Here is a 24,945-nt window from a genome sequence, read left to right on the forward strand (position 1 = left end):
TGTATGTCATAGCTGCACATTCTTCTAGTTGCTGTATGTGGGACGCGGCCTCAGCATGGCGGGAGAAGCGGTGCATCGGTGCGCGCCCGGGATCCGAACCCGGGCCGCCAGCAGCGGAGCGCGCGCACTTAACCGCTAAGCCACGGGGCTGGCCCTAATTAGAAATTTCTAAAGCATACCTATAATAAGCAAACATTTTAAACAGAAAACAGTTCTTGGTTCAAGTGTTAAATAGTCACAGGGCAAAAGAATAATTGTTTATTGTGCTCAGTAAACTTACAAGTAAACATATCAGACCATAACAACCATTCCTGCTTATAACACAAGTTAGCTTTTTTAAACTCCTTTAAGGAATCATCATTAAGCAATCATCATGTCCTTCCTCCTGTAAAGACTAGAATTTCACCTTTAACTAAAATTGCCACTCCTAAGGAACTTTTAACTTACAAAATGCTTAAAGAAAACATATCAGAAAAGAAGAAGAAATGAGACATATTGGACAAGAAATGGAATGAGAAGACGATTTCTTATACATTTTTAAGTCAGTTAGGTTAATGGAGAGAAAAAAATGACAGAGAATAGTGCAAAATACTAGAAGTTAATCTAAAACAAGATACAAACAGGATGCTAGGCCACTGACAAATGAAAGCTAAACCAGTTTAAGTAGGAAAGATGAAAGTAGAATTTAGGTTAATATCAAGAGTTGAGCAGAGAGAAGCTTCCTACGGTTAGTCACTGAGAACTCTGTTTTCACTCTACTATTAATTCTACTCCTCTATCAAAGATAGTATTACTTAACTAAGCCAAAACAGAACAATAAACTAAATATAGTTCATATTAGTCCAATATGACAGCTTTGCTCTTACTCTTATTACTCTAACAAATTAATAAATTTACGTATCTGCTTTGAAAAAGACTATTGCAGAATGACAGACCTATAAAACTATAGCTTTTCTTGTATTTTTCCTCATAAAAATACAGTCTTTTTTGCATTTTTGCAAAAAATGTATTTTGCATAAGTCACTTATGCAAATGTGCAATAAATAATAATTGCTACTTGGAAGTTTAAGGAAAACAAACTGGCACACAAAAATCAATACATAGAAAAATTACAAAATATTTATCTCCCCCAAAACAGTTTTCAAAAAGAAAAATCTTATGAAAGTGTATGCTGTCTTCCAAACAATACTATACCATGATATATACCAAGTTACTGTTTCCCTTTGCCAGTAGATGGTGCTAATCTCCAGATGTGAGCACTATGAACTATTGCACTCAAGATGACCTTTCCAATAAGTGCATTCACAGAATCCCTTAGTTTAGCTTGCTAGAGATTAAAGTACATTCCAAACATCATTTTATCTCTCAAATTAAAATCAAATAAAGCAAAGATTACAAATTTGTTCTCAACATTAAAACCTTGAAAAGGAATATAGTAAAATATATATGTCTTTAAGCAAGCATTTTTTATACTTAAGGGTCTGTGAGAACAGAGACAATGTTTGTATTTCCAGAGTCCAAAACAATACACTGCATAAGAGCAGACTAAAGGATTAGATAGCCTAGGTTTGAATCCTGGCTCCAACCACCAGATATCTGTGATACCGTGGGGAAGATATTTAACCCTTCTTGCCTCGGTGACATCATCTGTTAAACGAGAATAAAATAGCATCTACCTTACAGGGTTCTTGTGAGGTTTAAGTGAAATAATATATGTAAAGCACTTAGAAAAGTGTCTGGAACACAGTAAATACTACATCAGTGCTATTGTTGTTGTTTTATAATGCCCAACAAAACAACTAGAACCAGTAAAAATGCTCATCAACAGAAGGATAAATAAAATATAGATATTAATATAATGGATTATATAGCAGTGAGAAGGAATGTACTATAGCTACATGCAAAAACACGGATGAATCTTATTAACATTATGTTGAGTGAAAAAAACAAGTCCCAGAGAACAATATACAGTATGATACCCATTTTAAAATAGGGCTCAAAACTAAATATATATTATTTAGACATTCATATGCATGATACACCTTTTTTTAAAAGGTAAGATAAACACAAACAGGATAGAGGTTATCTGTGGGAAAAGTGCAGAGAGATGCGATGGGGAAGAGATATATGAGCATAGGTTAATTAATGGTAAAGTCGAGTTTTTAGGCTGGATGCAATGCAGTGAAAACGTAAATTAGTACAATCACTTTGGAAGTGATTTGGCATTATCTAGTAGAGTTTAAAAATCACTTTCCCTGTAACTCAATAAATCTACTCTTAAGCATATACCAAGAGAAAATCTTGCTCATGTACACCAGTAAATATATATAAGAATGTTCTTAGCAACACTGTTTGTAACAGGAAAAAAACTAGAAACAACTCTCTGTCAACAGAGGAATGGATGAACAAATTACAACAATTAATTATGGTATGCTATACAGCAGTAAAAATTAACAAATTACAAGCATACACAACTATACCGAATCTCAGGAACAGAGATCGAACAAAAAACAGCAAATCACTGAAAAATACACACATATGATTCCATTTACAAAACTTTCAAAAACTATATTATATATGGATATAAACATATGCTAAAACTAAACATATGCTAAAACTAAATAGAAAGTAAAAGAATGGCAAGTACAAAATTAAGGGTAATGGTTACTTCTGAGTAAGAAAGAAAGGAAATCAGATCGGGCAGGGTGGGGGCAGTGTTGCATACAGGGAACATCAAAACTAATGGCAAGGGTTCTGAGAAGATGGTAGCAGCAGTGGCTGCACAGATTTTGAGCTCTTCAAATCCCCATACAAAAACAGACAAGGCAGGGGCCAGCCCAGTGGTGCAAGCAGTTTAAGTGCGCGCGCTCCACTTTGGCGGCCCGGGGTTCGCAGGTTTAGATCCCGGGAGCGCACTGACGCACCACTTGTCAAGCCATGCTGTGGCAGCATCCCATATAAAGTAGAGGAAGATGGGCACGGATGTTAGCTCAGGGCCAATCTTCCTCAGCAAAAAAAAAAAAAAAAAAAAAAAAGAGGAGGATTGGCATTGGATGTCAGCTCAGGGCTGATCTTCCTCACAGAAAAAAAAAAAAAAAACAGACAAGGCAACTAGCTGGCAAAACCAAAATCCCATCCACAACGCTTACAACAAAACTACACATGTGACAAGGTATCCCTTCAAATCCCAAAATGCAAGTGGGCAGAGACAATTTACCAACAACCACAAGACCTGCTCTGCTTGGCAGGAAGAGGAAGGCAATAAGGTGGCAACTAATGGACCTAAGAACAAAACTCCAAAATAGCTAATGAGTATTCACTAGAAAGCACAGCAGGCCAATTAGGGAAAAACAACAATAACAACAGCTGAAACTGGGAGGGATTCTGGCATCTCTATACTAGGTGACACAAAGGGTCCATGATAAGAAGGCCTGAAGGGGTCAGATCAATTTAGTCCCCATGAACTGATCCACCTGGGCAATCTTCTAGAACAAGCCCCACATGAGAAGAATCTAAACTGAGAGGATAGAACAACAGAAAAAAGGGAAGATCCAAACCAAACTGGGGAAAGGGAGAAGACCCAGGAAATCTTAGAAAGCAAGTCATCATCTTTTGAACACTATATAAAAACAAACAGAAGCAGGAGCTCTATGAAATCAGAAAAATTTTCCTCAATTCCACCTTATCCAAAAAGTTCAAGAAACCCAATTCCACAAAAAAATGACCAACAGAAAAGTATCAACGTCAAATCCTATAAAATTTATTATAAGAAAAAAAATCAAAATAAATCCCAAAAGACAATGAAAGACTCAGGAAAATGTGTCCACAAAACAAATTAAAACTGCAACCCACTATTTCAAAACAAGCTAAAGACATTAAGAAAGTGATACAACACATAAAAGAACAATCTACAACAGAATTAGAAAAATTGAGAACTGAAGATAAAATACTCAGGAAAAAATAAGAAAAAAAAGGGGAAAAAAATCATTTCAGTAATGAAGACCAAACTAGAAGGAAAACAAAGAGAAATAAACATAACAGTGCCTTGAAAAAAATAGAAAGGGAAAAGGGAAAACATTTTAAATTTTAAAAAAGACAGATAAAAAGGTTCATTGAAGAAAGGCAAAGAGCCAATATACCAATAATAGGAATTCCTAAAGAAAATCAAAGCAAGGGAAGAGTTCAAATCCTAAAATAGCTTCCTCAATTTAAAAAAAAAAATGTGTAACTACTAAAAAGAATATGCTAGGTACCAAAGAATACTGACCCAGAATGCTTTATGACACAAGAAAACGGAATAACATATTTAAAATACTCAAAAGATAGAAAGTATGATTCAATGATTTTACATCCAGTAAAACTGACTTACAAGTACAAAAGACAAACTTAACAACATGGGAGAATTCAGGGACTACTGTTCTGATGAATCTACTAGAGAACAAGCTCATACAACCAAAATTACTAGAGACAAAGACATAAAGACTGGTGATAAGCATGAAATATACAGCTAGCTGTAAAACTAAGACTGATTAAGACTAAGAAGGATTGGGGCCGGCCCCGTGGCTTAGTGGTTAAGTGAGCGCGCTCCACTGCTGGCGACCCGGGTTCGGATCCCGGGTGCACACCGACGCACTGCTTCTCCGGCCATGCTGAGGCCGCGTCCCACATACAGCAACTAGAAGGAAGTGCAGCTATGACACACAACTATCTACTGGGGCTTTGGGGGGAAAAAATAAATAAAAATAAAATCTTTAAAAAAAAAAAAAAAAAGACTAAGAAGGATTAAGAAGGGAAGCACATGGTATGTAATAGCTATAACTATGATAGTGTAGAATAGTACATCTATTTTAAAAATGAGAAGCATATTTGCAAAAAAATTAATGTTTTCAGTAATCATATGGGTAGTAGTATTAGTACTATTATTCTAAAACTATTGTGTATTGTGTGCATAATACAGAATAAAATAAGTGAGTAATGTTGGAATATTCTAATTCTATCATGTCTTGTGCCCTTAAGAACTAAAATTTTTAGTGTGGAAAAAAGGAGATACATATGTAACATAGAAAGGTTAAATAAAAGCTCTGTGGTCTTGAATTTGAATTACAAATATCAATATGAATTCATGAGTTATTTTGTCCTTATTTTTTCCTAGCTCTGTCCACTAAAAAGGCCTAGAAACAATAATCAATCCACTAATAATGAACACCTATAGCGCTCAGATTGTGGTCCTGAAATGCTACGTCTCACTAAAAGAAACCAGAGCTTCTTAGAGAAAGGAGTGATTCCAGAAGAAAAGCACAAGATGAATCCTACATTAAGTAGCAAGGAAGCTAATCAAAATCACAGGAGCCAACCTGAAGAAGCTCCCACCGGCCAAAAATGAAACAATTTGAGCTTCAATAATGACAACAATTGCAATTTATTGAAACCCATGAAACATGCTTAAATCCATGAGTTCATAATTATAAAAAAAAAAAAACCAAAACTGGTCACCTTTGGAGGATGACGGGACCAATTCTTATCCTAAAAATTGCTAAGTAAAAGGGAAAGAATGAAGTATTTACCCTGCCTTTCCTATATGAATTGTGTAACTGGGTAACCAAATAATAGATGATTAGTGAGAAGTATCTATTTATAATACTATTCTAACTAATACATAAGAAGACAGAATTAGACTATTAACATTTTGCAATTTTCAATTAACTGATATAGTCATTAAGTGTAAAAGAGGGCTAACGTGAACAAAAAAAGAGCTAATCAGCCATTTGGGGCCTCTTACGGTCTTGCTAAAGGGATCTAACCTGAATCTGATTTGGATTCTGGATCAATCTGCCAATTTTCAGGAAACACAGAGAACTGAGGAATATAATGATCTGCGCTAGGAGGGAGCGATCAGCAAACTCCAGACTACGGGAAACTCTACATGTCAAATGGCTCTGGTTCTTCAAGAGATAAATTATAAGGAAAAAAAATGAATGGAGGGGGAACCTATAAATAAAAAAGACTTAAGAGACATCAAATTTTTTAATGGGCATGACTAAATTATAGTGTCTAGGGATGAACATTTGGATGATAAAATTACAAAAATATGCGAGGAAGTGATTACCATACAAGTCAAGATAATGGTGTGTTATTGTAATGGTTATTTAAGGTAGGAAGAGGGTTGTGTTTGGAATGGAACACACAGAAGGGATTTCTAAGATGGATGGCAAAGCTATATTTCTTGACTTGGGTAGTGGTTTCAAGGATATACTTTACAATAATTCATTAGGCCATACATTTGTTTTTTGTGGTTTTTCTGAATTTTCACTTTATAATAAAAAGATTTTTTTAAAGCAGCAATTTTTTTCTTAATCTAAATGATGGATATACAAGTTGTTATTGTACCACAATTCTTTATACTTTGCATATATTTTATAAATATTCTTTTGCACCTGTTCAATACAAACCAAAATTTTTTTTAAGAGACCATGACTCTTTTTTTTTTTTTTTTTTTGCTGAGGGAGATTCGCCCTGAGCTAACATCTGTTGCCAATCTTCCTCTTTTTGTATGTGGGCCGCTGCCATAGCATGGCCACAGACAGATGAGTGGTGTAGGTCCATGCTCAGGAACCGAACCCAGACAGCCAAAGCAGAGTATGCTGAACTGAACCACTAGGCCACCGGGGCTGGCCCTAAACTAAAATTTTTAAATTAAAAAAATATTGTTCTTAATGAAAACTCTTCTCAGTTAAGATCACCGTGCTGAGTTGAAATCCAGACCCTGCCATTTACCAACTCTCTAAGCCTTAATTTCCTCTTATGTAAAATGGGGATAATAAAAGATCTGAGGTTAATAAAAATTAAATACTAATACTACTTATTCACTATATAAAAATGCATTTCTTATTTTCCACTTCTAACAAACATTTTAGTTTAAGCCAAGAAAGCATATATTTATAGACAAGCAATTTTATTTCATTTAAGGAATCAACTAATCAAGATTTGTAATTCCTTGCTACTCAATTACAGAAATCCCTTATAATATAACAATACATAGCAGTCCTTTCCTTTAGCAACGTATTTACTGAACCTAGAACAGTACTTGGCACATGGTTAACAAAACAAAGTCCCTGCTCTGATAGGTTGTCATTCTAGTGGAGTGAGACAGATCAACATAAAAAGAAATAAACAGATAATATGCCAGGTAGTAATAAGTCTAAGAAGAAAAATAAAAATGATGTGATAGTCATGGGAGAGGAGGTGCTATTTCAGTCAGGGAAGACCTCTCTAAAAAAAGAAAATATTATCCTCTGGGAAAAGGACATTATAGAGAAAGGAAAGCAAGCACAAAGGCCCTAAGGTAGAAGAACGCCTTATGTGTTCAAGAAGTGGCAAAGCCAATGTGACTATAGCAGACTGAACAGGAGTAGAGTGGAAAGACAGTACATTGAAGAGAGTGGAAAGGAAGATTTTCTAGAGTTTTATAGGCCATGGTAAGAGTTTTGTATTTTGTTCTTAATAAGATAAGAAACTACTGAGCATAGGAATATTATGTTCTAACTTATTTTAAAATAATCACTTTGTCTGCTACATGAAGAACAGACTCGGGTGGATAATGAAAGAAGCAGCTAGACCACTTAGGAAACTACTGCAATTGTCACGTAAGAAATAGTGGTGGTTGGTCTACAGGAGTAGAAGTAGAAGTAATGGAAACTGCCAGATTCTGGATATCCTACTTTTTATATAGTTTTAGCATCTACACACATACATAAAAAAATTCTCCAAAATGCTAAAATATTTTAAAAATATTGTTACAAAAATAAAAGTCCTTAAGAAAGTCTTTTAAAACACATAGCACCTGGAAGAATATACTTTAAGAGATGGTTAAAGAAATCTACGAGAGAAGTGGCTGTTAAGTATCAAGGCTGCAAAGTCAAACTTCTTGGTTTTGATCCTAGCTCAATCACTTACTAAACATGAAAATTTCAGAAAAGTTTCTCTATGCCTCAGTTTTGTCATTAGTCAAATGGGAATAATAATAATACCTATCTCATGAGACTCTTGTGATTAAATACGAAAAATGAATGTAAAGAATTTAGCTGACAGGGCCAGCCCTGTGGCTTAGCAGTTAAGTGCGCGTGCTCCGCTGCTGGCAGCCCGGGTTCGGATCCCGGGCGTGCACGGAGGCACCACTTCTCCAGCCATGCTGAGGCCACGTCCCACATACAGCAACTAGAAGGATGTGCAGCTATGACATACAACAATCTACTGGGGCTTTGGAGGGAAAAAATAAATAAAAAAATAAAAAAATAAAAGAATTTAGCTGACATATGGTAACAACTCAATAAATATTAGCTATCAAATTTATTATTCTACTCCTAGTAGTTTCCACTGCCACAGGTTCCCACTATTTTTTCCATTGCTACTACTATTTATAATACTCCCTTTTATGACTGGTTACATATTCATTTATAAATTATCACAGTAAAAATGAACTTTAAGTGTTTGTAACATGTTATATATTTCACTGATATAGTTTTTAATCAAAAGCATAGTTTTTGCTTTAGATATAAAAAGTACTCTGATTTGTATTATACTTTTTTTTTAACTTGATGGATCAATCCTCAAGGATACCTGAACTTAGATTTGCAAAAATCCAAAGCAATTCCTAACATTTTTTCTTCACTTCAAAACTAAATTCAAAACAAAATTAATATTAAATCTCATAAGGTTCTGAAAAATCCAAAAAAGAGTATGACAAGAATAATTATTGTATAGGAATCATAATCACTTGGACTTTGTGTAGTTGGTTATGTTCTTGATTTTATCCTGTTGTATATCTGCATGTATGGGTTAGGTGCACAAGATAAACTGTTTGGGGCCAAATATTTGATGCCCTTTCATATTTGAATGCTTCCACTAAAGATACATTAGATAATAATAACAATAACTGCCTCTGGGAGAGGACAAGGGAGAAGGGTTAGAAAGAGACATACTTTGCACCTAAAACCTTTGGCATGTGGGTTCCTTCCCTTGCACATGCATTAACTTTTCAAGAACATAAAATATTTTTCTAAAGAAAAAAGTTCCATTTACTAATAATTTACAAAATAATTTTTTAAATGTCTCATAGTTCACCATAATGGCAGCTTACCAGATTGAAGATGCCAGTAATACATTAGTGCTGTTTGCAAGAAACCTCAATAGAGGCTCTGACAGCAGTACACAGGATAAAATCCCTCCACCAAAGCAGTGGAGCATAGCAGTAAACCAGCTTGAAAGAGGATTCTTCCGCGCCTCCGCCGCTGCTCCTGAAATGGTGAAGTAAAAATGTGGTCTGAGATAGTTGTATATTAAACAAGTCTGAGGTACCAGTGGCACTAAAGAAATAAACTTCTTAATTTCATAATTTTCAAGAACTTACCATTACTCATAGGCGTGACATCACAATCATCATAAACCATGTCTTTTGTTCTTTAAATCAAGACTAGATACATTTTGTTAAGACACGGGTGATTTGGGGCACCTTTAAAATACTCTGTTCAGGTTCTTATGGCCAGTTTCTTAGTGGTAGATTATCATAAACAATCTCCCCATCTACTGTCTCCTTTCATTCCCAATCCTACTGTTAAGTACTTCCAGTCAATATGTCAAAGCAATATATTAAGAAAAATTTATAATCTTAAGTACTTTAGAAAATAAAAGCTGAAATAAATAAAATAAGCTTTCAACATGACAGGCTAGAAATAGAATAATAAAATAAACCCAGAGGTGAAAGGTTGATGAGGAACAGACATTTACATCATCTCAAAATGTCTCCTAAGAAATTACTTATTAATTACAGAGGGAAATAATAACTTTAGAGTGGAGAAATCTTGCAAATGTCACTGTAAACAAACAACATCAGGTGACTCTTGATATGACGCACTAAGAACATATCATCACTTCTGTGGTATTTCTACCAAAAATGTATAACCTGAACTAATCTAAGCAGACACACCCAAATTGAGGGCTATTCTGGAAAAAAAAAAAAAAGCCTGGCCTATACTTTAACAAGGTAAAGGTCAAGAAACATAAAAAAAGGCTGATGAAATGTTCCAGATTGAATGACATTAAAGAGACAACTAAATGCAACGCATATCCCAGATCATATCCTGGAGTGGAAAGAATATTTATAAAGGAACGTTCTGGACAACTGATGAAATCTAAATATGGATTGTGGCTTAGATAACAGTATTGTATCACTGTTAAATTTCCTGATTTTGATAACTGTACTGTGGTTCTTAAAATTAGCACACTTAAGTAATCAGAAGTAACTGGGTAAAATGCCTCCAATTTACACTCAAGTGGTTCTGAAAAAGTAACACGCACAAATAAAAACGTTCAGAGAGAAAATGCTAAAGGACAAACTTCCAGTTATAAGAATAATAAGTTCTGGGGATCTAATGTACAGCATAGTGACTACAGTTAATAATACTGTATTGTATACTTGGAATTTGCTAAGAGTAGATCTTAAATGTTATCAATCCCCCCCCCACAAAAAAAGGTAACTGTGTAGGTGATGGATATGCTAATTAACTTGATTGTGGTAACCACTTCACTATGTATATGTATATCAAATCATCACACTGTACACTTTAAATATATACAATTTTGTCAATTATGTCTCATTAAAGTTGGAAAAAAAATAAAATAAATGGGGCAAAAACCTAAGTAGTTGGTGACTCTGGGTAGAGAAATAGGAGTTCCTTGACCTACTCTGGCAACTTTTCTCTAAGTTTGAAATTATCAAAGGAAAAAGTACACAAAAATAAACTCAGTCAGAGAATAGAAGCAATTTATAAAAATAAAAGTAGAAACTAATTAAATTGATGCTAAAAAAAAAAAAGGGAGATAGAGATGGGCAATCAATAAAGCCAACCCAAAGGTGTTCTTGGAAAAAACCAATAAAACAGATCATTGCTCAGGAAGTCTGAGAAAGGGGTGGGGGGTGGGGGGGAAGGAAAATAATGCATAACATTAGAAGGAAATTATTTTAGTTGGAGAGTTTTTTTAATTATAGGAAAACAACATGTAATGTGAAGATGTAGTTGAAATGGCCAATTTTATGAGAAACTATAAATTAGCAAAATTCTCTTAAGAACAGATAGAAACCTGAACATACAAATAACTATGGAAAAAAGCTACAGGGCAGTCAAAGATCTATCCTAAGAAAGCTGCTAGATCAGATAAATTAATGGAAACATTTACCAAATAGTTTTGGATTACTCAGTTTTATGCTATATAACCATTATAGAATTTAGCAAAGAAGAAAAATTTAAATCATTCTATGAAACACATAACCCCAAAATCAAAAATTATAAAGAAAAGAAAAAAGAGAGAGAAAGAATGAGAGAGGAAGAAGGGAAAGAGACAAGGAGGGAGGGAGGAAGAAAGAGAAAAAGAAAGACGATACATACTATAATTCTAACTTATGAGTATAATGCACAAATACATTAATAACAAATTGAAATCAGTGGTTTTTTGAAAGGATAATAAATCATAACCAAGTAGATTTTATCCAAAGAATTTAAGGAAGGTTCAATATTTAGAAATTCATTAAAATCATTCACTATACTAACAAATTATTATGACCACTCCTTTGGTCAGACAGTAAGAGGTCACTTCATAAAAATTCCACATTCTGGATTTTTTAAAAAAAATCTAACAATCTAAGAACAGAAAGATAAGTACTTAACCTGAATAAAGCCATGAAGGAAAAGATTTACAAATCTGACTTCACCAAAATTGAAAACTTCTATATGACCAAGGACTGGGATAGAATGTTTTTCAACCTACATAAGGCAAATTCCAACAAATCAACAGAAAAAGACAATAAACACAACAGAAAAATGGGTAAGTCACAAAGCAGGAACTATAAATGACTAATAAACATACCAAAAAAAGGAAAGTCCTCAACTCATCAGTAATCAAAGAAAAACAAAATAAAATGAGATGCTATTTCACACACATCCAATTGGAAAAGAAAAAAACTACAGCTTAATATTAATAAATTGGCAAAGGTGTGAAGAAATTCATATACTCTTGTGACAGTATAAACAGGTAAAACCATTTTGAAGAACAATTTGGTAATGTCAATTAAAATATAAAATTTTAAATTGACTCAAGTGCCCAAGGAGTTTCATACAAGAATATTAAAGCAGAGTTGTTTATAATGCTGGGAAAAATGAAAAAAATCTAAATGACCAATATCAGAGGAACAGTTAAACAAACCATGATCATTTGTACTATGGAATACTATACAGGAGCAACTCAAGAGTGTGGCAGATCAACATTAACATGGGAAGATCCCCAAAACATGCTGTTGAGTAAAAACAAAGAACTAAATACAATCATGTTGAACAACAATATTACAGCATGAAATCAATGACAGGCGAAAATGCAAACACCATACATTTCTACGGGTACATACATATATATGGAATGCATAGAAAAGGGCCTGCAATACACCAAAATGTTAACTGTTACTATCTCTTGAGAGAAGCCTGGGATTAGGGAAGATGGTCAAAGGAGCTTTAAATTTATTTAATTATAATAATTATAATATTTAATTATATTTAAATTCTTTAAAATAAAATGTTCATTTATTAATTATGTAATTAAACAACATCTTAACAAATTAGGTCACATCCAGTCTGAGGAATACAATGCATTTACTCAAAAACATGTGGCAGCTTTACATGCACTGACATGACATAAAGACAACCATATGTATATAAAAAAAATGAGAGTAAAAAATCATTTACAGGGGAAAAACAGAAAACTAGATATTTCTTTAGGTACATATACACGCAGATAACACATAAAATAAGGTCTGCAAGAATATACAACCAAACTGTTAACTGTTGTTACCTTGTAGGGAGAGGCCATTTACGCAAAAACAACAACAAAAAACTATGCAAATGTATGTGTGAGTTCAGTAGAATAACACCATCATACTTGTATTAACATGGGAATTCATCTATATGTGCTCAGGGAAAAAAAAAAAAGAGGGAGGTAAAAATTCAAATAGCGCAACCCACCATTCCACACAACAAAATGTGCCCAGGAGTGAACATGAGTTGGCAGAGGTGAATTTTCTGTGGTGTACACAGCCTGTCAAGTGAAGTGATGCCAAGGTTTAATGATAAGCTTCTGGTGATAACTCAAGAAATGGTGACCTGTTCCAATCTGGAAAAAAGATTAGTTATGAGAAACTTACTAAAAGACAGGATGTCAATATCCAGTGTAGCAAGTTCCCCTAAATCGAAGAATTTTCAAGTTATTCTGATGATACATGGTCATGCTATGACAGAGCCAAATCTCTATGTAAGATGGATACCGTTATGTCTCTAATACATATATATTGTTATCTATCTAAATCTGTGTATAGGCTCTGTTCACTACTGCCTCGTACAGTGCACACTCCCCACAGGTGACTGATTATAACATTGGTCAGTCAGCACAGTAAATGAGTATGATCTTTTTTTGGTCAGTGGACACTAGCTGCCATAGTGAGCCATCCTCATGTTGAAAGGCAACATAGAGTGCTTAAGCGTATGGACTCTAGAGCTTAACTGCCCAGGTATAAATCCTGGCTCCAGCACTTTGCTTTCCCACATCTTTAAAATACACATATATAGATATAGACATATAGATGTAGATATATGGATATAGATACAGATAGAGAGAGAGACAGATAAAAGAAGAAAAGGAAAAAAATAACCTACCTCATAGGGTTGTTGTAAGGACTGACTATAAGTGGGTACATTTAAAGCACACAGAAAGGGGGCCTGGCATATAGTAAGCAATAAGTATTAGCTATCATTATTATTACAGAAGTGAATAGAAATAAAAAGCAAAATTACCCTTTCCTCTCTACTTCTACCATTCAATCACACTCCTCTCCTGAGGGGTGACAACTTTCAGAATTTTTTTTCTATGCTTATTTACACATACACATTCCTTTTCTCCCTCGCCCTTCCTCTCCCCCAACCCCACTCCACGTGTGTGTGTCTCCCTCTCTCTCTCACAGGCATACCCTGGTTAGCTCTGGGGACACATTCCGGAAATGGGAGCTCTAACTGAATGAGAGCTATAACGGGCCCATCACAGCACAGTCACTATGAAGACACATTCCAAGGTAACTGATTACTTCTGATAAACATACAATTAGGGGGCCAGCTCCAGCGGCCTAGTGGTTAAGTTCTGCACAGTCCGCTTCAGTGGCCCAGGTTCGGTTCCTGGGCACGGACATACACCACTCATCTGTGGCCATGCTGTGGTGGTGGCTCACATACAAAAAAGAGCTAGACTGGCAACAGATGTTAGCTCAGGGAGAATCTTCCTCAGCAAAAAAAAAAAAGAAATATATATATATACACACACACACACACACAATTAGGGAATATTGGCTCGTGTTTCTATCCTCTATATTCCTTAATATTGTTCTAATGGAAGATTAGCATTACTTTCATCTGATTAGCAGACATTTGGTCCCATCCAAAATGTCTATAAGACACCTGGTCCACACCAAAAGGTCTTTGACATTTGGTCCTGTCCAAAATGTCCATAAGCCATTCAGTCCCTGCCAAAAAGTCCTTCATATTTGGTCCTGTCCAAAACCATTTGGTAAAACTCCTGGACATTTTGGACAGAACCAAAGGTCCTGCAAGGCTTACATCCATCTGACACTCACCACTCACTGGCCTAGCCAAATTCAAATAAGCCCAGGTTTTCCTTGACCACTAACACAATTCCAATCAAATTTACTAAATGCTTTCACACAAATTATTCACTCACGTAATATTCATTTCTGATTAAAAGTCTGTCTAAATAACTTTCCTCTTCCCTCAACTTTCTCATTATCTTATTCTTTCCTCTTAAGGCATATCACATTCCAGATTTTGTTCACAAGTATTAGCTCCACTATAAGATTGTTACCCCTTGAGACTCAAAGAGACTTTCATATAAACTAGGTGCTCTATAAATGTTTATCATATGTCAGAAAAATACGTGAAATATTTCAGGAGTTTAAGTATTACAATTTTACTTCCACTAATTTCCCTTAGTATTGCCACAAGTCAGAGAGGCAATTGTGATTGCATACCAATTTTGTGACCTCTTTGTAGGACCTCTAACCTCTCTTGGCTTAAATTTCAATTTTCATAAAATGGGAATTAAATTATACATAACTTATAAGGATGTAAAATGAGAGAATATACATAAAAACACATGGCACACACTAGTACATGGTAGACAATCTGTTGATTTATCTGCTGAATGGATTGATCATTGATAGCAGAGAAAATAAACAGGCAAAATGCAACCCTTGGGTTGCTTCTGACTCAATTCTCTGAGCCCAAGACATAACTCTTTTGAGTTCTTATTGCGAGGCTGGGATGAGAACAACACATCATGGCACTGAAAAAGCACTCATAACCCCAACAGTCTTAAATCAAAGAAACTATGATTTTATTAAAAAAAAAAAAAAGAAGAAGAGTTAAAGGAAGAGTCTCCCTTACATCAGTCCTTTTTGCTTAATTTTCAAAATTATGTCAGCCAGAAAAGTTTCTCTAATTCAAATAGGCCTTTCTATAAAGCTCTCTTCAGTACACACACTATGGTAACACATTTCACAGTACGTGGCAATCTCATGACAAAGTTCTTTGGGTGTTATGTTCCTCTGTATGTATCATGCTAGTACCAGAATTAGTTTAATGTGAAGGTAAACTATGAAAATATATGAAGTTAACCAGAAACAGCTGGTATATCTTCAGGGAATATAAATAATTTTCAGTTGGAAAAAAATAGTTAACATATCTTTAATTTCTTCTCAATTTTAAAACAAAGATGTATTCCTTTTAGCTAAGGGACAAGCTGTGTTATTAATTAGGATACATTATTTTATTTTTAATATACTAACATTTAAAAGAGAAAAAAATATTCTCTATCCTACCTAAAGTTAAGATGTTTGTGATATGCTATCAACAGAATTATTTTCCCCAAAACTCTTACAAAATTTGCCACATTGAGACCTAAATCTAAGTCAAAGTATAAGATGTTTAAAGTACATATAATCACCTACGGACTTTAACATGAAAATATTTTCATTATGAAATGAAAGCTAAAAAGAAGTCACATTCTACCCCCATAAATTCACTTAAAATCACATCTACAAAATGATCCCACATGGGGCCGGTCCCACAGCGTAGTGGTTAAGTGCACGTGCTCCGCTGCTGGCGGCCTGGGTTCAGATCCCGGGCACACACCAACGCACCGCTTGTCAGGCCATGCTGTGGCAGTGTCCCATATAAAGTGGAGGAAGAAAGGCACAGATGTTAGCCCAGGGCCAGTCTTCCTCAGCAAAAAGAGGATTGGCATGGATGTTAACTCAGGGCTGATCTTCCTCACACACACACACACAAAAAAATGATCCCACACTCTGGCCAAAATGAATCATTAAACTATGTTCAAATTTGTTGTGCTGACTTGGTTATAACAAAGCTTGGAAAGATATTTTTTAACGTACTGCATACATGACTTCTTTATTTTGACTTAATTTATTTTAGCTCTACAGTGTGTCCCTATCTTTAAGAACTACTTGCACTGTAGCTATTTTCAAAACAGTTAACATTCAGCTTGCTGGTGGTTGATATGACTTCCAGAAAGCAGCAGAGGAATGTTCTAGCCTTCTTAAAGCCTCAACTCCAAATGTTAAGTATTTTTAAACTGCATACAGTGATGCATCGTTAACAATGGGAATACATTCTGAGAAATGTGTCATCAGGTGATTTTGCTGTTGTGCTAACATCATAGAGTGTACTTACACAAACCTAGATGGTATAGCCTACTACACACCTAGGCTATATGGTCCTAATCTTATAGGACCACCAACATATATGCGGTCTGTTGTTGACCTCAATGTCATTATGTAGCACATGACTGCATTAGTAAAATTTTGCTTTAGTCTTTCCCCTTTATAGATTTATCTCCTTAAAAAGAAAAAGAGAAAAATTAACAACATATCTTTTATGCCTCAAGTATGCTTTTTCATAAAAATTATTAAAAAATAATCATATAGGCATCAGAAGCTTAGAGACTATCTATGACATAACTCAATTTTGGATCAAGTGTGAATCATAGTGGGCCAAGTAAATCCAAGACTCACCCTATGGTTATTTCCCCAGCTTCTTAATGTATAACTGGAATAGAAACTTTTGACAACTGGCACAATACCCTTATTGATTCTCTGATCCATGGAGTAAAGAAAGGTCCATTATGCTAGGAACGGTCAAGTAGAAGCCCCTAGAGTTTCTTCTCCTCACCAAGATATTTTTAAAAAGCAATACCACAAAGATGGGTGCCATAACCAAAAACATGAAAGATGAAAAGGTGGTGATAGTTATCACATCCCATTTAACTTGCCTGTTTGGTCTATACATAAGGCAGATGGATCCTGGAGACTGTGGATTATCATAAATGTAGACTGGTAGTGACTCTAACTACAGCTGGTATTCAAGATGCAGTATTTTTACTGGAACAAATCAACATAACCCCTGTAACTTGGTAAGCAAATGCTTTTTTTCTGCATATTAATTTGCAAAGAATCCCAGAAACACTCGATCTTACCTGGCAAGGTTAACAGTATACTATCACAGTCTTGCCTCAGGTCTATGTCAATTCTCCTACTCTCCAACAAAGTCCACAGAGATTTTGATCATATTGAGAGTCCACACAAGATCACACTGGCCCACTACACTGGAGACATACTGACTGGATCTACGGGCAGGAAGTAGCCAGTGCTTTATATATCTTAACATGACACATGCAAACTAGAAAGTGGGAAGTTAAATCCCACTTGCAGGTTTCTGTACAAGTCAGAGTCCACTCAGGAAACAGAAAATACATATTTTAATAGATAGAATTTAATATAAAGAAGTAAATAGGTATAAAATTGTTATTTTTGGAAAGGTAAAAACAAAATACTATGGTATCACAGAGGTGTCAACTGAAGAAAGCAATTACCACTACTGGAGGAACAAAAGATAGGGTGAAATTATTAAAACTTAGAAGCTTGGAGGAAGAGCTCTTTAGAGCCAAATCGGAGACTCCTGAGGAGGGGAGACTGCTCAGCTGGTGTGCTAGTCCAGCTCACTCACTGCACAAATAAAATATTGAGATTTAAGTTCTTATCCTAAGCTACCCAGGTAGTGGTAGTGTTTGAACTAAACAGTGGTCTCCTGACTTTATGAGCTCTTTCTATCACACCACACTCTCTGACCAATATTTTATGTCAGGTCACTCAATATACTAACTTTCCTTTCACTTAAAAAAATATTAGAGCCAGCCCTGATGGCCTGGTGGTTACAGTTCAGCATGCTCCGCTTCGGTGGCCTGGGTTCAGTTCCCAGAACGGAACCACACCACTCATCTGTCAGTAGCCGTGCTGTGGCAGTGGCTCACATAGAAGAACTAGACGACTTACAACTAGAATATACAACTATGTACTGGGGCTTTGGGGAGGAAATATATATATATATTATATATATATAATATATATATTATATATATTATATATATATAATATAAAAGATATTTAAGTAAGATTCTCTAAACTGACAGAAGTAAATTATGGACTGTCATTTCTTAGACATCTTTTTCCATCTCACACTGGGCAGAACCTCTCTCTGGGTTTTTAAAGCATCATATAACAAAGGGGGCTTTGGGGGTATCATGAATGTTCTATTTTTATCCAGATGTCAATTACATACACATGTTCATTCTGAAAGTTTATTGAGCTGTACATTTACAATTTTTGGACATTTCCATATGATTTTATGTGGGGATTCATAAAGACAGCAAAACTATGCTGCCACCTTTCCAGAATCCCTAAAACTGATAAATTCTTGATTTACTCATCCTTTCATCTCCCACAAATTAGAGGAAGGAATAACGACAAACTTTATTCCCGGATTAATTCCTGAAAGCAAAGAAGAAACCGATATGTGATGTGGAAATGACAGAAATACTGGGAGAAAATAACCATGTCAAACGACAACTTATTGAGAACTTGCTAAATATTGAGAAACTAAGAACATTAAATGGACCTGCAAAGAGAGAGCACAGAATAGCTGAGAACTCTGCAATTAACCCACGAACTTGCTTCATAATTTACTAAACTATGTGACTTAAGAAAGGTTATTTTATTCCCGTAAGACTATTCCTTATCTGTAAAATGAGTTCAATAACACCTACCTTAAAGGGATTTGTGAGGATCAGAATTAAGATACTGATGCACATATCTGAAATGTATCTGAAATGAATGAATATTATTATTGTGTAGGAAAGGTAGTGCAACCTGATGCGACACTACCACAAAAAACACAGTTGAGTTTCTTTAGGACTATAACAGTATCTTTCACCTTGGTATCATTGGCATCTAATATAATGCCTGATACACAGTAGAGTTTCAATGAATATTTTATTAATTGAACCATGTATGACTTGAGAGAGGTTAGCAAAATAGCAGTGAGAGAATTAAGAGTAAAATAATAGATTTTGTGTGTAAAAATCAAGCAGAAATAATTGTAGATTAAATTTTCAAGAAGTTTTACAGAAAATAGCAATTGGATATGAATGTAGGATTGAAGAAATGTGTTTATTTTAATGAAGATTTAAATAGAAAAGAGACAAAGACTGACTTAAAATGTTAAGATAAGAGAGATTAAAATTGATGATGTAAACTTTCTGTTAAAATGGTTTCTATTTTTTTTTATTTTTTATTTATTTATTTTTTGTGTGTGAGGAAGATCAGTCCTGAGCTAACATCTGAGCTAATCCCCCTCTTTTTGCTAAGGAAGACCGGCTCTGAGCTAACATCTATTGCCAATCCTCCTCCTTTTTTTTCCCCAAAGCCCCAGTAGATAGCTGTATGTCATAGTTGCACATCATTCCAGTTGCTGTATGTGGGACATGGCCTCAGCATGGCCAGAGAAGCGGTGCGTAGGTGTGCGCCTGGGATCCAAACCAGGGCTGCCAGTAGCCAAGCGGCGCACTTAACCGCTAAGCCACGGGGCCGGCCCCTGAAATGGTTTCTAACGGCTCTGCAAGAAGCATGTCCCAACTTCCTAATAAAATGCCCAGGAAAATAGAAAAAATACCTATACTACTAGCCAATTAAAAACTATAGACAATCAGATGCCAGGGTTCAGGAGGAACTAAAGCTAATTATGAGACAAATAGAGGTAAACTAAGAAATAAAAAACAATCCACTTATTAAATGCCCTGATGCCTTTGCTTATGAAAAACAAGTCACATGGAAAAGGAAAGGGGCGGGGGGACCATCATTCCTTGGATTTGAAGGCCTACAACCTAAACCAAACAAAAAAGGGATGCTATCTTTATCTAGACCAAAGATAGAAAGAAAAGAGTCAACCTCCTTTACCCTCTTGCCTCCACCAGCATTTTTTAAGATCTAGACAAAGATCACAAATCACAAGATGTAAATCGTGGGAGAGTGGGGAGTGAGGTACTGGCAGTGGCAGAGTACATTCCAAAAGTCAGAGTCTCAAGGAGCAACATGTTTGAAAGGAAAAAATAAGAACCATGGATGGCCAGCCTGGTGGCATAGTGGTTAAGTTCGCATGCTCCGCTTCGGTGGTCCGGGGTTCGCAGGTTTGGCTCCCGGACAGCGACCTACGCACGGCTTACCAAGCCATGCTGTGGCAGCATCCCATATAAAGTAGAGGAAGATGGGCACAGATGCTAGCCCAGGGCTACTCTTCCTCAGCAAAAAGAGGAGGATTGGCAACAGATGTTAGCTCAGGGCTAATCTTCCTCACCAAAAAAAACAAAAAACAAAAAAAAAAGAAGAACCTTGGTCACAGTACACAAATGAATTGTAGTTTTATTGTAAAACTTACAGGTCTAAGTTTTAGAGAATCAGTCACTGGGGGATAGGAAAAAGTTGCCAATTAAGTAAAAATGTATATAAAGTATTGGCAAATCAGAATTCCTAATGATTTAAAATAATACATCAAACAAGTAGTTTATTCCAAGAATATAAGGATGGTTCATCATTTTAAAAAATGTATTACATTTTAAATAGGAAAAACAATGTGATCAACTCAACAGATTTATAGAAGTAGAAATACAAATGGCCAATAAACTTAAGAAGCACAAACTCATTAGTAACCATGACAGATGCAAATAAAAACTATGTTTTCTGATCATTAGAATGACAAGAGATTTAAGACTGATAACAGCCAATAATGTCCAAGGAAACAGGGAGTCTAACACACTTGTGGTAAAAGCTGAAATAGGTACACTCTTTCATGTAAATTCTATCATTTTTACCTGTTTACAAGTACTGGTACCGGAATATAAAATATTTTTCACATCACGTGTATTAGCATTCAATTAGTCCAGTGGTTCTCAAATTTTCTGGTCTCAGGACTCCTCTGCACCCCTAAAAATCAGTGAGCAGATGAATGGTTGCTTGGGGCTGGGGGAGGGCTATCTACAAAGGGGCAAGAGGGAATCTGGAGTGCGGGATAAAATTGTTCCATATCTTGATTGTGGTGGTAGTTACACGACTGCATGTGTTTGTCCAAAATCACAGAACTTTACATTTAAAAAGGGTGAATATAATGTATGTAAATTAAATCTTTAAAAAGCCTGACAAAAAACCTCTTGACTCTAAAGAGTTTTTATGTGGGGAACATGTATCAATACTTAGCATATTAGAAATTATAACTGAGGGCCGGCCCCGTGGCTTAGCGGTTAAGTGCTCGCGCTCCGCTGCTGGCGGCCCGGGTTCGGATCCCGGGCGAGCACCGACGCACCGCTTCTCCGGCCATGCTGAGGCCGCGTCCCACATACAGCAACTAGAATGGATGTGCAACTACGACATACAACTATCTACTGGGGCTTTGGAGGAAAAATAAATAAATAAAATCTTTAAAAAAAAAAAAAAAAGAAATTATAACTGAGAAAATTTTAAAATAATTATTTATGTATTCATTTTAAAAATAATAAATGCACTAAATGTTAACAAAAATAATATATTTTTTATGAAAAGTAACTATTTTCCAAAGCAAAAAACATTTAGTGAGAAAAGTCACACCGTTTTATATTTTAGCAACTCTCTTTCATGTCTGGCTTCAAATAGAAAACCGCTGGATTCTCATATCTGCTTCTGCATTCGATCTGTTACAGTATCACAGGTCAGGCAGCCTTTGGAAAACTCCGCTGTACACTTGTGAGAAAATGAGTGTGAAAAAGAGAAATAACATCTGCATATTATTTTGCAAATAATTTTGACCTAAAAGTGTCAGGAACCCCAGGGGTTCCTGGACCACACTTTGAGAACATCTGATTGAGCTTACACAAAAAAATATCAAATACTGAATATGGCATAACAATATAACGGACCTGTTTTCAGATCAAGGAAGCTGTATCTTATGCAGATTATCTATGCAGATCTAATACAATAACATTCTCCCTATCCAGGTCGAAACTTCTACCAAACCATGATTTAGACTGAGCTACAAATTTGAACGTAAATGAAAAATATTTCTGAGGTCCAAGGGTTTTATAGACCAGTAGTCCACAGAGGTACAGCATGGTCCTCCAGCCGTCACTCATCAACTCGCTGTAGGGACCAGGCAGAGTAAAGGCAGCCCCGGCACACAGAAAGCAGACAAAGAAAGTGCCTAACCTCAAAGAAAGAGGAGATCCGTGAAACGAAAGGCAGGTAAAAAGCAAAGCAATATAGGAGCAAACACATCCTGCACGTAAAATACAAGAACATGCAAGTCTTGCTGCTTGATGGCATCGATAAAGAACCCACAATGCTGCGTTACGACGACATCCCCAGCCACAGAGAGTGAAACTGCCAGACGACTCTTACTTGTGCAGTGTCACTCGTGTGACCGAAAACGGGAAGTCACTCTCTTCTCAACTATCATCTGTCTACCGTGCTAAGCAAGGTGACAGAACACCGCGTTACGGGGAAGACTGGTGGGACTACCTGAGGCTTTGTGTTTAATAAGAGTTTACACAATTTTCATAACTGGACGGCAGTCCAGGACTGTTCACGACTCCCAGCGCCGAAGTCAAACTTGCCGTCCCCGGGAGCTCCGTTCCCAGGTGACTTTTAATACTTTCCCAGGAAGCGGTGGCACCGCCGGGAGACCGCGCAAACCCTGGCGGGCACCGGCCTCCTGTCCCCTGTCCCGGGGGTCCTTCCCGTGGCTATAGGGCCAGCCCCTCACCCCCTGAGGCGGCGTCGCGGACCCCAAGTCGCGCCTCCTTCGACGAGTGCCCAGGCCACCTCCCTTCCCGGCCTCGGTTTCCCCATCTGTACTCGAGGGGTCGGACCAGCCGGCTCTGGGCGCCTCTCCAGCTCGGCGGTCACCCGGCTGAGCCGTCCTCGCCCCGAGGGGACCCTGAGGGGGCCAGCCCGCGGCGCCGCACTCACCCGGCTGACGCTTCAGCGCCATCACCGACACCAGGTAATGGGCGATGTCAAAAAAAGGGAACATAGACGTGCGAGAAAAGGCCAGGGTCAGCTTATCCCACTCAGAGTCCATGACGACGACCCACCACAGCGGCCGCAGCAGCCGCCACTACGGTTGCCCGGCGTGCGCGGCAAGCGGTGGGGGAGGGGGCAACAGCGGCCGCGCGCCCTTCGGCGCGGCCTGGAGGAGCCCTGCGCGTGCGCCCAGGCTCCCGGCGCCGGCGCGCGGAGGGGCGGGGCCGCGTGTCCGGAGAGCCGCCGGCGCGCGGGCGATTGGCGGGGAGGCGGGCGAGCGGGCTCCGGGCTGTTCCCTGGTTCTCCTAAAAAGGGTGCAGCGTTTCCTCCCTGCTGGGGGCTGTGCCAGACCCCGGAGAATGGGCAGATGAAGGAAACATAAATAAATGAATAAAAAATACATTATTTATGGTAACATTTAGTGCATTTATTTTTAAAACGAATACATAAAGAACTATTTTAAATTTTTCTGTTATAATTTTTAATATGCTAAGTATTGATACATGTAACCCACATGAAGTCTTGAGGACTTTTTGGGGGTCCTCAAGAAATTTTTTTAAGTCGGATTTTTTAAAGGTTTAATTTCCATACATTTTATTCACCTTTTTAATATAAAGTTCTATGATGTTGGATAAACACATTCAGTCTGGAAGGGGAGACTCTCAGAGTCGGATTTATTTCTGTAAATTGATGTCATTCTCCTAGCATTTCTCGAGCAACCACAGTGTGCAAATCACACCGTGACTTACTGAAGATATAAAAGAGAATACGATAATATCCTGCACTCAAGAAACTTGTGTTATCCCAAGAGAGATTAAAATCTTTTTTAAAAGGACATACATAGTTTGTACAAAGCAGGTAGTGAGCAGTGTAGGCGCCGAGCCAAGGCAGTTCCGAGGAGAGGAAAACTATTTCTGGGAACTGGTAAGGTGAACTGGCCTTTAAAAGCCAAGTGAGACCTTACACCCGTCAGAATGGATATAATTACCAAGATAAAAAATAACAAATGTTGGAGAGGATGTGGAGAAAAGGAAACTCTCATACACTGCTGGTGGGAATGCAAACTGGTACAGCCACTATGGAAAACAGTATCGAGATTCCTCAAAAAATTAAAAATAGAAATACCATACGATCCAGCTGTCCCACTACTGGGTATTTATCCAAAGAACTTGAAGTCAACAATCCAAAGAGGCTTATGTACCCCTATGTTCATTGCAGCATTATTCACAATAGCCAAGACATGGAAGCAACCCAAGTGCCCATCAACTGATGAATGGATAAAGAAGATGTGGTGTATATATATATATACATATATACACTGTGTGTGTGTGTGTGTGTATACATACAATGGTATACTACTATACTATAAAAAAGACAAAAGCGTCCCA

At 36.8% G+C, this 24,945-nt stretch overlaps 1 protein-coding gene across 2 annotated transcripts in view; it reads right to left on the reverse strand.

Moving 5' to 3' along the window:
• TMEM38B (transmembrane protein 38B) overlaps positions 1 to 23,684 on the reverse strand; it is a 56,163-nt gene extending 32,479 nt beyond the window's left edge. Inside the window, exons 1-2 of one of the 2 annotated variants that reach the window (XM_004423296.2) lie at positions 23,504 to 23,681; positions 9,137 to 9,293 (exon numbers count right to left, since the gene is read on the reverse strand). In XM_004423296.2, coding sequence (XP_004423353.1) covers positions 9,137 to 9,293; positions 23,504 to 23,615 — 269 coding nt within the window. In that variant the 5' untranslated portion in view covers positions 23,616 to 23,681. Of the gene's footprint in view, positions 1 to 9,136; positions 9,294 to 23,503 lie in introns of both variants that reach the window. The other variant, XM_087419352.1, reaches the window with a different exon arrangement.
• Between the last annotated feature and the right edge of the window lie 1,261 nt (positions 23,685 to 24,945).

Source organism: Ceratotherium simum, chromosome 29 (assembly GCF_057802395.1).
Source record: "Ceratotherium simum simum isolate JZ-2026a chromosome 29, ASM5780239v1, whole genome shotgun sequence".
NCBI classification, from domain to species: Eukaryota; Metazoa; Chordata; class Mammalia; order Perissodactyla; family Rhinocerotidae; genus Ceratotherium; species Ceratotherium simum.